This window comes from Malaclemys terrapin, chromosome 11, assembly GCF_027887155.1.
Source record: "Malaclemys terrapin pileata isolate rMalTer1 chromosome 11, rMalTer1.hap1, whole genome shotgun sequence".
Classification (NCBI taxonomy): domain Eukaryota; kingdom Metazoa; phylum Chordata; order Testudines; family Emydidae; genus Malaclemys; species Malaclemys terrapin.
Window position 1 is genome coordinate 75,167,838 of NC_071515.1, and position 14,274 is coordinate 75,182,111.

The window sequence follows — 14,274 nt, forward strand, 5'->3', positions numbered from 1 at the left end:
AGGGTAATTTCTACAGAACCTTGTTTGCAACCTTATTAGATTGCTAGGACAACATAATTGATAGGCGCCAACATAAGAACATGGAAAGATATCCCATATGGGTATTAATGGAAATTACCTATACATGCATCAGGGAGACAGGAGAAGAAACCCCGGAGGCCTTTCCAGTCACAGAGCAAATCACCAAGTAATAACCCCACTTTGCCTCTGCTAGAACTTGAAGTTAAAATCCCCCCCTCAGGGAAATGTACAAGGTGCAGCAGCTGACAGGGTGATCCAGACTCTAGCAACAGCAGAGGCGATACAGACATTGACCATTAACCTAACCAGTACATATATTGCAGCACATGAAAAGATGGGAGCTGCCTCACCAAGTGGGGGGCCAGTGCTAACAAGGCCAATTCAATTAAGGTGGAAGTTAGCACCGACACCCCCCACCCCCCTCACTTGGCCTCATTAGCACTGACACCCCCCCCCCCACACACACACACACACTTGGTAAGGCAACTGCCATCTTTTCATGTGCTGTAATTATATTATATATACACACACACACGGCTTCCTGTATTTTTCACTGCATGCTTCTGATGAAGTGGGTTTTAGCCCACAAAAGCTTATGCCCAAATAAATTTGTTAGTCTCTAAGGTGCCACAAGAACTCCTCATTGTTTTTGCTGATACAGACCAACACGGCTACCCCTCTGAAACTTAGATGGTTTGTTAATTAACTCCTGCGAGACAAATAAACTAGCTATGGAGCGGAGGGTTAAAAGGCAGGCTGTCCATTCCAAGTCGCCATCCATTTCCTCTACACTGCTGACGTTAGGAGAGCAAGCTCTTTGTGTGGGCGGTTTCTGAAGCCACCACAGCAGATAATTTAATTCTTGTTCTTTTGTTGCATAAATAGAAAAGTCACATTGTACGAGTTGGATAATGCAGAGCTCGCTGGCCAAATGCAGCTCAGAAGAATACAACTTTATTTTTAAAAGACAGCACTCAGAATACATGTCCCAGAGTCACTGAAATAAATAGGGAGGACGGAACGCTAGTATCTCCCTGAAGAAGAGGGTGGCTGCAATCTGTTCTGTTAATGCAAATCAAGCGCAGCCTTCAGGATCCTGGTAAATTGCCAGTGCAACTGACTGGGGCAAGATTTGATCACAGGGGCTCTGCATGGTCTGGCAGCCCACGTGGAGCTGTGAACAGGGCCGGCTCCAGGCACCAGCTTTCCAAGCAGGTGCTTGGGGCGGCCACTTTGGACGGGGGCGGCACATCCAGCTGTTCAGCGGCAATTTGGTGGACGGTCCCTCATTCCTGCTGGAGCGAAGGATCTCCCGCCAAATTGCCGCCGCAGATCGCGGGTTTTTTTTTTTTTTTTTTTTGGGGGGGGGGGGGGGGGGGAGGGAGGAGGCTGCTTGGGGTGGCCAAAACCCTGGAGCCAGCCCTGGCTGTGAAGGTTGCACTGTGTGATGGAACTAGGATGTGTCCCATAACATGACAACAATCAGATGCCTGTCAATTTAGCGCTCATCTTCCCTTCAAAGAAACTATTTTTTTAAGTGTAGAAGCTTCAAACAGTATTGCCAATCTCAGAAGATCAAAAAATCATGATTCAGATCCTGAAAAATCATGTGATTGGCCCCACAAATCATGAGATTTAAAAATCAAACACGCCTTTCATCTGTAATTTGACTTTTTAACTCCCCTCTACTCTCCTGGCAAACCGTGTTTGATCATTTCAGATGGAAAAGTAAACCTTTAATGCAGGAACAGAGCTTTTTTTCAGGTCTGGGAAAGGTGCTTCCAGCATCACAGCAAAATGCAAAGTGGAATGCCTTGTTCCATTCTATATGCATCCGAAGAAGTGGGCTGTAGCCCACGAAAGCTTATGCTCTAATAAATTTGTTAGTCTCCAAGGTGCCACAAGTACTCCTGTTCTTTTTGCGGATACAGACTAACACGGCTTCTACTCTGAAAACTGTCATTGTTGCTATTGGGTCATTTAGTGCACGGGATGGGGTGCACCACTGGTTGTCATAGGCAGGTGTAGTAGGATCCATGGATCTTGAAAGGTGTGTGTTGGGAGGCACTGATCATTGTAGCAGTGAACTGGAGAGATGTCTGGAGGTTTTGCATCTGTTGTCCTGGCAGAGTCTGGTGTCACTTTGAGTTGGTGGGTCCTGGTCTATGGGGAGCTTGCTTCTGATGATGAGCTTGGGGGTTGCTTGAAGACCAGAAATGGGAGTTCAGGAACGATTTCTTTCAAGAGGGGGTCCCCAGGGAGTACAGGTTGTAGTTGTTTGACGATACCCCAGATGGGTTCCAGTGTGGGGGGTAGGTTACAAGAGGAGTTTATTTCTGTATTGAAGCAGATTCTCACTTGATTTATGGCTTATTACAACAATCTATAACCCCCAATCCCTCCCCCCTTTTGTCCTAGGACTATGGATGGGCCACTCTACCTTACAATATGTGCCAACTACTTCTGCTAAACTATCTGTTCCACCTTGTATTTAGCGGTGACACCAGGAGTACCTTTTCCAGACCTGAAGAGCTCAGTAGCTTGTCTCTCTCACCAACAGAAGTTGTAATATCTTTTATTGGACCCTCACCTACCTCGTCTCTCTAATATCCTGGGACTGACATGACTACACCTTCACTGCACGCACACCTCTCCCTGGCTGCTGAGATGGAGAGTCAGGGTACACTGAAAGTACACAAACCTATTTAGCAAAAACCTATTTAGGAGAATTGGAAGGGAGAGGTCACAAAATGGTTAAGACTTTGTTTTATCTGAGCTCCTCGTAAGCAGTGAGAGACTCATTTCAATATCATTGTAATGCTTCCGTGAACGGTATCTCATTTTTAGGATGGACGTCCCCTCAAAAGTATCCCTTCAAAAATGGAAAGATGGGGTGGAAGGAAGGCAACTATGCTGGTGGGGAAAAGGGGGCACACTTCTGTTAAGTTCTTGCACAAAGAAGTGCTCAGTGGAGCTCCATAGTGTGATAAAGATAAAACAGGATGGAAAAACCTAATTCATACTTATTTTGAAATGTACCATACAAGGCCTATAAAATGGAGCTGAAAAATGAACAATGAAACACAAGGCACTCTCAAAGTTGCAAATTTTCCAGTTATTTTTCAATAATGATTTATATGAGCTGCAAAGACCTTCACATGCAAGAATATCTTTGCAACGTGAGCCAGCTTTCAGGGCCTTTTATATTTATTAATTATATTTATAATCCCTAAATATTATTGTTAAATAATCCATTCAGTCACATTCAAAGTATCTCAAGTCATTTTAAATTTTTCTTCTCTGGATAATTTTGATCACTACATAAATATATACATTGTTCAGTAATTACAATAAATTTTGTTGTTTTTTTTAAAAGCTTCATAATTGTCCAAATAGCTAAAAATATTTATTTTAATTATTCTTCCTTCCTGCAGCCTCTCCCCTTCCCTCAACTCAGCAGTACCCCACCCCCAGCCTCACCTCTGCTTCTCCTCAGGCTCTTCACGTACCCCCAGACCAGGGAGGCTGCAGCAGGATCCCCTCTTCCCCCTTTCCCAGCCTGGAGGGTGTCAGCTCCTGGAGCTCTTCTTCCCCTCCTCCCCCTGCCTCTTCCCAGGCCAGGTGCTGCAGAGGGTAGGGGAAAAGAGCAGATGCATGCACTGTCCTGTCTGTATTTTTCACATGGGGGAGAAGGTAAGAGTGGAGCCAGGCCAAGGGGAAGAGACTCTGCCGGCTTCCTGCAGGGCTGAACTTCACAAGGGGGCTAGAGCTTCTCACCAGACAGGCTCCAAAAAACTTCCAAAACCCTGTCCCTTGTGATTAAAAAAATGGCAAAGTTGGCGACACTGTTTGAGGCACCATACAGCTCTACACGGAGCAACCACAGGGCTCTTCTTGTTGTAACCTTTCAGGGGAAGAGGAGGAGGGTGGTGGGAAGGAAAGGAGGACAGCGTCTACACTACAGAGTTAGGTTGACGCAAGGCTGCTTACGTTGACATAACTCTGAAAGTGTTTACGCTACAATTTCGCTCCCACCGACAGAACTCACCCAGTACACCCACTTAATAACTCCACCTCCACGAGAGGCGTAGAGTCAATCTCCATGTAGCTAGGTCAACACAGCATCAGTGTAGACACCGCGTTGCTTACATCAATTGTTGCGGGCTTTCAGAAGCCGTCCCACTATGCATAGGGTGACCAGACATCCCAATAAGATCGGGACCTTCCCGATATTTAGACGTTTGTCCCACGTCCTGACATTTCACGGTACTCCCTTTTTTTCTTTCCTCCGCCGGCGACTCCCCTACCCCCAACCCCATGTGTCCTGATATTTTCTTCCTCTCATCTGGTCACCCTAACTATGCCCCACACTGACAGTTCAATCAGTGCACACGCTCCTGGTGAGTACCCAGACCCCAACACAAGGAACAAAGTGTAGACACACACAAGCGATGTAATTACTGCAACAGCTGCGTGCCTACTTAAGTTAGGTCGACTTAATTTTGTAGCGTGGCCATGCCTGTAGGATCCAATCTGGCAAGGCGCTGAGCACCTCAGACTGTAAAAGCTTCAGGGCAGCGACTTGTCTCATTTGTTGGTAAAGTGCCAGGCAAGTTTATGATGCTGTAACAATAATTAATTAAATGATGTGGTTTTGCTCTAGGGCAATGATTAGCAGCGAAGAAAGGCTGAAGGGATGAAAGTTCTTCAATTAACCTCCCAGCTAGATTTCAGAGTGGTAACTGTGTTAGTCTGTATCAGCAAAAACAAGGAGTACTTGTGGCACTTTAGAGACTAACAAATTTATTTGGGCATAAGCTTTTGTGGGCTAAAACCCACTTCATCAGATGCATGAAGTGAAAAATACAGTAAGCAAAATATAGATTACAGCACATGAAAAGATGTGAGTTGCCTTACCAAGTGCGGGTCAGTGCTAACCAGGCCAATTCAATGAAGATGGAAGTGAGCTATTCTCAACATGAATCAGGACTTCTGGTTTCTCCCACCTAAGTGTAACTTCAGGGGGCTATTGTCAATCTCCCTTGAAGTCTTATCAATACTCCTCTTACAACTACCTCAGTAAACAATGCAAACCTCTGACCTCCCAAGAATAATTTTAGAGAGGCCTTGCATCAATAATCAAATTAAATCACAGGTGAAGAGAGAGCGTCTCAGAAAGCATTCCAGAGCTTTGTGTTTCCTAAATGAATTAACTACAATGTGGTCAGTTTCCAGCTGTCCTTAATTATGGCTCTTAGAGTCATGTTGTCACTTCCAGGATTAGCTCTAGGAAAGGCAGGTGGAGATGGCCCTTTACCAGTGTTAAGTAAGAGAAACCACCACCCACAAAGCAAGCCTTGTACAAGCTGCTGGAGAGTCCTCCAGCAAAAAAAAAAAAAAAAAAAAAAAAAAAGACAGTTCCTGACAGAATCAGGATGTGTACAGTACTTCTATCCCCTGCGGCGTTGCCACTTCCGCACTCCTCCTGCCTGACATTACACGGAGCGTTTGACACTTGGCCCAGGAATGAGGTCAAACAGTAGCACCAGATCAAGGCTTCGAAAGGCCATGAGGAACCTGAGGTGCAGCAAAAATGAATTCCGCCATCTTGAACAGATTAGGCAGGCGTATTTGTTCCAGACATTTACTCCCCGCAACGGAAGGGCCAAGGCAACACACAGCACTAGCCCCTTTTCTACTTTTTCAATACAAGTTTGAAAGACCTCCAAAGACCTCCTCATAGCTAGGACCTGGCTATCTCCGAGGCTGCCTCCCAGATAGCTGCAGTCCACAGCTGGAGGAGACCAGATTAAGACTCTGGGGACCACGGGGCAAAGTCCTTGGGCCAACTAAAGTCAGCGGCAAAACTCCCATTGATTTCAATAGGGCCAGAATTTCACACAGAGAGTTCTTAGACCCCAACTCTGGGCTTCTTCACATAAGGGTCAAGACTGAGACCAGGTCTGATCAACATGCAAGGCCTGCCTTTTTGCTAAACCCTTCCTACCCATTGACATCCTTCTCATGGCACCTGGTCAGTGGAGGGCTAAAGAAAGAGTGAGAAAAAGAAAAGGAACAGAGTCGGATCAGCGAAGAGACAGCTCCCTTCTGAACGGTGTTGTACTAACGCCATTCTTGTGACAGACAAGTTATTCGAGAAAGGGATTGAGAGGCAGAGCAGGAACAGTTTTCTTTTACCCCTTCCTTCCCAGCCACCTTCCACCCCAAGGTCCTTTATTATTTCTCACCATTAACCATTTGCCTAGGATTGTAAATTCTTTAAAGCTGTGCTTGTCTTACTGGTACATAAAACATTATGCTCACCAATAATAAACTGCTAACACTTTGCACTGATAGAACACTCTTCTGAGGCCATCAAAGCCCCATCAAAGATGGCTATGTGTCATCATCCCCAGAGTACACATGGGGAAAGAGAGTTGAAGTAAAATGCCCAGGGTAACCCAGCAAGTCAGTGGCAGAGTTGGAAAAGTTAGAACCTGGGAGTCCTGACTCCCAGACCTGTGATCTAAAACCACACTAGGGAGGCCTATCATAACGTACGCTATCATTGAAACAAAACTTGATCTAGATGGAATCCCTCCTGCTCTTAGGTTCCTTAGATTAGGAATAAAGATAGGGAAGTGAAGATGGATTTGTTTGTTAGCATTCACATTAAATATAATGATTACACCCCACTGACGTCATAACAGTAGAAGAATGTACCTCTGGAAGGTTGGGCTAGATGCAGAGGTCTTTTAATGTAATATTTACTTGGCAAAGAAACCACCACTCTTATCTAAATACCAACAGAACATAATAAAAACACGACACAAACATACCCCAGCACACACACACGATCCAAGCCTGGAGCAATAGGAATAAGTTAGTCTATTATTTCTACCTCACATTATTCCTGCAGAAATCCTTTGCCCAAAACCTGATTGTTTTCTATTCCTTGCATCTACCACACATTTCTCTCCTCACTGTGTTGGCTTGCCTCCAGAAACCTTAAATCCTGAGCTGCGCTCGGCACAGCTAATATCATTCCACTCCTGCTCTCTAACCAGCCAATCAGAGACGCTAGTAATGACTGAACAGGTTTGTCTCTGTGACATGCCCAGTTACGGCCAGCTGAGCAACAAGAGGTCAGTGATCAGTTTGCGGCATTAACCGACCCTCCACCTGGAACTTTACGGAGGAATTTCTAGGACACCAAGATTCATTCCAATCAGCCAAATTCATTTTTATTTAAATGTGGAGTGAAAATGTGTGCTCATGTAGATAGACTGAAAGGCCTAGAAACAGCGAATCCCTGGAACAGAGCTAGGATGACTTAATTCTGTGTGTAAAACTGGTATCAGTAAAGCACTGGGAAAAGTGACCATGTGGAATAGGGAACAGAGATATTTACAATCTAGACAAGAAACTAGATTATTATAGGTTAAAAACAAAAGGAAAGCATAGATTGTGGAGCACTTATTACATGCCATAAAAAGGAACATAAGAATGGCCGTACTGGGTCAGACCAAAGGTCCATCCAGCCCAGTATCCTGTCTTCCGACAGTGGCCAATGCCAGGTGCCCCAGAGGGAGTGAACCTAACAGGCAATGATCAAGTGATCTCTCTCCTGCCGTCCATCTCCACCCTCTGACAAACAGAGGGTGGGGACACCATTCTTACCCGTCCTGGCTAATAGCCGTTAAAGGACTTAACCTCCATGAATTTATCCAGTTCTCTTTTAAACCCTGTTATAGTCCTAGCCTTCACAACCTCCTCAGGCAAGGAGTTCCACAAGTTGACTGTGCGCTGTGTGAAGAAGAACTTCCTTTTATTTGTTTTAAGCCTGCGGCCCATTCATTTCATTTGGTGGCCCCTAATTCTTGTATTATGGGAATGCGTAAATAAACTTTTCCTTATTCACTTTCTCCACACCACTCATGATTTTATATACCGCTATCATATCCGCCCTTAGTCTCCTCTTTTCCAAGCTGATAGGGCAAACAAACATCAACACTAGGCCCATGATGACCGCCAACGTGAACATCTGTCATGTTTTTGTGGCACCAACCTTTTTTCTCCCATTTACAGTGCACTTAGAACCCAATATTTAAAGTCTTAGAAGCTGAAGATCTGCCAGTTATCTACAGGATAGACAACTGCAATGAACCTGTCCCAACATGCCTTATTCCTGACTAAGAAGAGCCAACTAAATGATTAAGGGTGTCTACCCAACAGCTGGTGGGAGGTGTGATTCCCAGTTCAGGTAGATATAGAGAGAGATTAGATAGATATTAGCTCTGCTCAAGCTAACACACTAAAAATAGCAGCAGTCTAAGCTAGTCACCCAAATAAAATCCCACCTCCGAGTATGTATTCATGAGGCCAGCGTGAGCCATTGCATTCATATCACTATTTTTAGCGCACTAGCTCAAGACAGTGCTAGCACATCTATATCTACTGGAGGTAGGAATCACTCTCCCAGCTGCTGTGTAGACATACCGCAAGAGGTGATTTCTTGCCCAAGTCCCATTAATCACCAGCTTCTCTGTTAAGGCTGCCAAAAAGGGGTGTGAGTAAGTACCATTTATGATGGTTTTTTTGCCATGTGGACACCTGTCCATTAGTGACCGGTCTGAGACACCAAAACCATTCTTTACATAGATCACTGAATAACCACCAGATGGTAACAATTTTTACTCACTGCTACTCTAAGAGGCTGAACATGAATATACAAGATTTTGTATCCAATTACCCAACCACATAGCCGCATATTTCTGCCTCACGTAAGAACGTATCTTCCGGAAATAAACCGAGAGCTTTGGTGAAAAGCTGACACAAGCGCCACATCTGAAGGAACATCTTACATTCTTGCATAACAGAGATCTCAGAAGCGGAAAGAGGATGTGTCCAGTATTCCATTGTGAATTTGGTACTGAATAAGACCTCGTTCTTCATTCAATACAAGGCTCCAATTCATCACCAGGGAAATTGCTGAGATCATAAACTCCCAGCGCTCGAGCTGGAAATCAATGGAGGAGGAGGGATTCTCATTCTAAATATAAAACCTAAAAAGGATACATAACAGGGACACTCCAAGTGTGTTTAAGCACTAAAATATACCAGCCTTAAAAGCATCAGTGCCTGCTTTTTCCTTTGCTGGGGGGGGGGGGGGGGGGGGCTCAGACCCAGGCCCCATCCCCACTCCATCCATTCCCACAAGCTCCCACGCCCACCTCTCTCTGCCTCCTCCCCCAGTGCGCCCCATTCCCGCTCCTCCCCCTCCCTCCCAGCACCACCTGCATGCCAGGGAACAGCTGATGGTGGCAGCCGGGAGGAGTTGATCGGCTGGGGCACCCACAGAGTTGGCACCTACGCTTAAAAGCAAGTGAAAATTCCCTGGAGCATCTGTCACAGTTCAAGGCAACTGCACCAGTATTCCCTCTTTGTGGTCCAGCAAGGGCACCCACTTGTAGGCTTCTAGCTCCCCAGCTATCACCTCTCTTGGCAGGAGACCGTCTCCCTTCAGACCGGGGTTTTTCCAGGCACACAGTTCCCAGCCTACGTTGTGATATCCCCAGCAAGCCAGACGGCCCAAACAGCCAGCAACTGCGCACTGCTTTCTCGCCAGAGGCTATGAACAGCACAGCTGCCCACAGTGATAAGTTACCCACACAGCCCTTTTTAAGCAAGCACATTTATTATTGAGGTGAAAGCATTACAGAGAAAACAGATTAAGAACAATAAAAGAACCTACATGCCAGCTAATCACTTTACCAGAGATCACCCTCAGCTCCAACAAGGGCTCTGGTAAGTGATCATTCCTTCAAACCCCTCCTAGGGTTCTTTTGTGAGTGGTCACGATTTTATATCAGCTTTCGCTCAGAATACACACAGTCACGGATAGTTAATTCTTTCCTTTATACAGCTTGGGTTTTGATCTTGGCCTTAAGGAGCAGGTGAACAGCAGACAATGGTTCTCTTCTCAAGGCATAGCTTCAAAAGGCTGGCTCTTTGCAAAATCCCTCCTCTGGTTATGCATTCATCTCCTCTCCAGGACACCAACTTGAACTTTGGCCCAGAAGTTCATTCTTGCCTAGCAAATAGTCCTCTGAAGCTCCTAACATCTCCCAGGGTTCACACTGGTCACATCTCCCTCTTAGCAAAGTTACATATGCGCCCACAATAATGGATACATTTTGCATTTTTAATACAGTGGGCTCCAAAGCTCTTTCAACTTTATTCAGTAAGGCTTTTGAAAGGAAATTGCTATATCTTTCAAAGCATCCTTTCGGGATAACCTTTTCATACCTTTTTTAAAAATAAAAGTTTGGGTGCTGAGCAACCAGCTTATCTTCAACACTTTTGCTTAACGCAACTATTAATGTCTGGCTTTAAATACACACAACTCTTCTCTCAGACCATAGAGTGGCATTACATTCTTCCCACCAAGCAATGATTTATATGTATCTGTTATTTAAAGGAAATAAAGTCTGGCAAATGCCAGGGTGATGGTATAACGTTCACTGCATTTGTCTCCCTATGTTACCACGTCATGGGGAACAGAGGGTAATCCTGTAATTATTGCGGTATGCTTACCTCTCACTTTGCTAGTATCAAAATTAGTGGAATAACTCTCCTCTATGCAAGCCATTCCGGAGGAGAAGAGGGTGAGGTCTCCCCCATGTAGGGTGACCAGATGTCCTGATTTTATAGGGACAGTCCCGATTTTTGGTTTTTTTTCTTATAGAGGCTCCTATTACCCCCCACCCCCGTCCCGATTTTTCAAACTTGCTGTCTGATCACACTCTATTAAATCAGTTCCTAGAGGCCAAGCCGAGGATGAACCAAGCCCTGCAATTCTTTTTTCGTTGTTTACAACCCAAGAGATGTCACTGTCCTAGTTCCCTGGTTTAGTGTGTAGGAGCAGGCGTTTTCTTTGCTGCCCCCTGTGCTGTTACTGTTCGGTTGCTTTTTAAAGCAGTCAGACAACATTATGGGCCCGATTCCAGCTTCATTAAATAAGTGCAATTCAGTGAGAGCTGTCAGAGAGGGCAGGGGGCCTCTGACCTCCATTCACCATTCTGATCTGGTAGCATTTTACATTCACCTTGCTTTGTATACCCAGGCCTTCCATCTAGAACTAAAGGTAACTCCTGGAGAATAGGAACAGTCATGGCAGAAGCATTCTCCCAAAGATACACCGCTCCTTACTGAGTCAATGTCATCTCTCTGTAACAGCAACCACTGAAAACCAAGATGAGCATGCTTGAGATAAAAAACAGCTGATCAGTGCCCCTGCATAAAATGTCCGATAATCCCTGCACAGGCAAGGCATCTGGCGTCCAGAGCAGGATCCCAGAGAGATGAACGTGAAAACTATCCACTGCATAGTCCCCTAACCTTTCCCTGACATCAGGAAAGAGAGACCCTGATTCATCCCCCCGCAGCAACAGCGTGATGTTAGCAGAGGAAGGCATATATAGCATAGTGACAGACTCTGGAATCTGAGAATGAAAGGGGAAAGCACTAGGAAATGTTGTGCCAGGTTTTAGAAGAGAGGATGAGACAAGGAGGAAGGTGGTGTCGAACTCCTTTAATCCCCCACCCTTGGGTGCCATGCTTAGCACCCTCCAGCTAGCGAAGCACAAAGAGCTGCTCCGATTGCCATGCAGTGCTTTCTAAAAATCAGGAGAGCTTTTCTGTTCAGTCTACAGCCAGCAATGAGTTTCAAAGGGAACAGGCCTGATCCTTCCCCCCACCACACACACCCCTGCTGATCCCCACTAGATCACACAAGCGGGTTGGAAACCTTGCTGTGAAATGTCACGTTCTCGCCTAGCAAATGCTTGAGACGTGACCCCAAGTGCAGCAGCCCCTGAAAACCCATTTAACATTTTTGATTTCCTCCACCGGGCAGCTCCTCCAGAGATAAACCCGGGGGGCTAACCAGCACCAGGGCCTAGCAGCCCAGAGGAGAGCTGCTCTCTGACAGATTTGGATGGCTAGCATCTCAGCGAGAGAGAGGATCTCACGCTACTGGGCCCATGTTACACGCCTGGCCCTGTAACATTTCCCATGCCAGGATCCATGGGGCTGCCCAGAGAATAGCCTTTGAAAGGCTGCGTTCGACCCAAGCCCTTGGATTTATGGGCAAGGCAGCAGGTGGGGAGAGTTTTGCAGCCTCCCTGGATTTAATCCATCCCCCCCACCCCCTGTCACAAGCTCGTTTCACTCCCTCCCTGTCTGCAGAGTCTCACGCTGGGACCCCCTGGTGTAATACACCCCGCAGCCGTCCACTGGGGAACCCCCTGGGGACAGCCCCCCTGCGGTGCCATGCCGGGAAATCCCCCTCCCCGCAGTGCAGGGGAGCAAGGGCAGGACAGCTCTGGGGGGTGGGGGTGGGGGTCAGCTGCAGCCAGGCAGAAAGCTGCCCGGGGAAGGGGTAAATGCACAGCTCTGATCTGCAGGGGAAAGCAAAGCACGTCCTGCCTGCCCTGGGCTTGAGCGCCTGCCTGCAGCGCGGCTCCCTGGCCTTAGCTGTTTGTGACCCCACACACACACATGCAACACAACACACACACACACACACACACTCCCCACCCCTCTTCCACCGGCCGTCAATCAACGCACCCCCCCCCCCCCCATCTCTCAAAGCCCCTCTGAGACACAGCAGCTGCGGCCCCAAGGGGCTAGTCCAGGCTGGCTAGCACTAGCCACCCCGGCTGGGCTGGGCTGTCAGTGCCCTCGGGAGTGGGGTGGGGAGGAAAACTGGGGGGGGGTGGGGAGGAGACTGCAGCGCCCCCAGCCCCCTCTCCTTGCATTGACACGTCCCCAGTAAGACCAGCTCGCCCAGCACCCCGGATTCGGCTCGCCCAGCGCCGCGCCCGTGATTTACCTTCTCCTGGGCTCGGGTGAGTTTCTTCTGCATGTTGCTGGCTATTTTCCCCGCGGTGACTCCCTTGCCCATCTCAGCCATCTTGCCTTGCCTGCCTTTCCCCCCGCGCGGCTGCACTAATCAGAGCAGGAGGGACGCGGGGGAAACCCGGAGCGAAACAATGGCCATCCCCTTCTCCAGGAGCCAGGCACCAGGATACAGCCTTTTAAAGACACAGCGCCCCAAAGCCGCGGCCGCTTCTTAAAGGGACCGCTGGCTCTGCGACTGACGGCTTCCTCCTACGACACAGCCCACAGCCCGGGCTGCAAGGGGGCAGGCCCCATGCAGGGAGAAATCTCTGCTCAGACCTATCAGCCCTCCTTTAACTTTCCAAGCCATTCCTCCCCCGCGCCCTCGCATCAGCTCTGCTCCCACTCTTACTCTCTGAGCATCTTTATGCTCTAATAAATAGAGCTTATGCTCTAATAAATTTGTTAGTCTCTAAGGTGCCACAAGTACTCCTGTTCTTCTTTTTGCAGATACATTCTAACACGGCTGCTACTCTGAAACCTGTCTTTATGCCATTTGGTTCAAGTCCTTATCGAAATGTATTTAGGCAAAGCACAACAAACCCAAAAGCCATTCAGAACTTCAGGGGGATGGACCGCCGACTCTCCTGCTTCTAAAGCACTGCTCACTACAACCTGAGCCAAAAGGTGCCCTCCGCTACGCCCAGATCCTCAAAGGTATCCCCGTGCCTAACTCCTTTGGGACGCTCTGGGCCTTAGTTTGTAGCCGTGCGGGGCCTCTGACACATATTTGAATGGTTCTGAGCCTCCCCAATAGAGCGTCTCAAAAAAGTTGTATTAGAATTGGGAAAGGTACAGAAAAGGGCAACAGAAATGATTGAGAGGGATGGAACAGCTTCCATATGAGGAGAGATTAACAAGCCTGGGACTGTTCAGCTTGGGAAAGAGACAACTAGGGAGAGCAATATGACAGAAGTCTATAAAATCATGACTGGTGTGGAGAATATGAATAAGGAAGTGTCATTTACGCTTTCTCATAACCCAAGAACCAGGGATCACCCAATGAAATTAACAGGCAGTAGGTTTAAAACAAACTTAAGGAAGTACTTCTTCACACAAAGCACAGTCAACCTGTGGAACTCATCACCAGAGGATGTTGTGAAGGCCAAAACTATAACTGGGTTCAAAAAAGAATTAGATAAATTACTGGAGGATAGGTCCATCAATGGCTATTAGCCAAGATGGTCAGGGATGCAAGCCCAGTTCCAGGGGTCCCAAAGCCTCTGATTGCTGGAAGCTGGGACTGAGGGTGGATCACTTGATGATTACCTGTTCTGTTCATTCCTTCTG

At 47.1% G+C, this 14,274-nt stretch overlaps 1 protein-coding gene across 9 annotated transcripts in view; it reads right to left on the minus strand.

Moving 5' to 3' along the window:
* Positions 1 to 13,122, minus strand: part of BIN1 (bridging integrator 1) — a 159,509-nt gene extending 146,387 nt beyond the window's left edge. For 3 of the 9 annotated variants that reach the window (XM_054044721.1, XM_054044719.1, XM_054044718.1), the window contains exon 1: positions 12,917 to 13,122. In XM_054044721.1, the coding sequence (XP_053900696.1) occupies positions 12,917 to 12,997 (81 nt within the window). In that variant the 5' untranslated portion in view covers positions 12,998 to 13,122. The remainder of the gene's footprint in view (positions 1 to 12,916) is intronic. The other 6 variants (XM_054044724.1, XM_054044722.1, XM_054044723.1 and 3 more) reach the window with 3 other exon arrangements.
* Between the last annotated feature and the right edge of the window lie 1,152 nt (positions 13,123 to 14,274).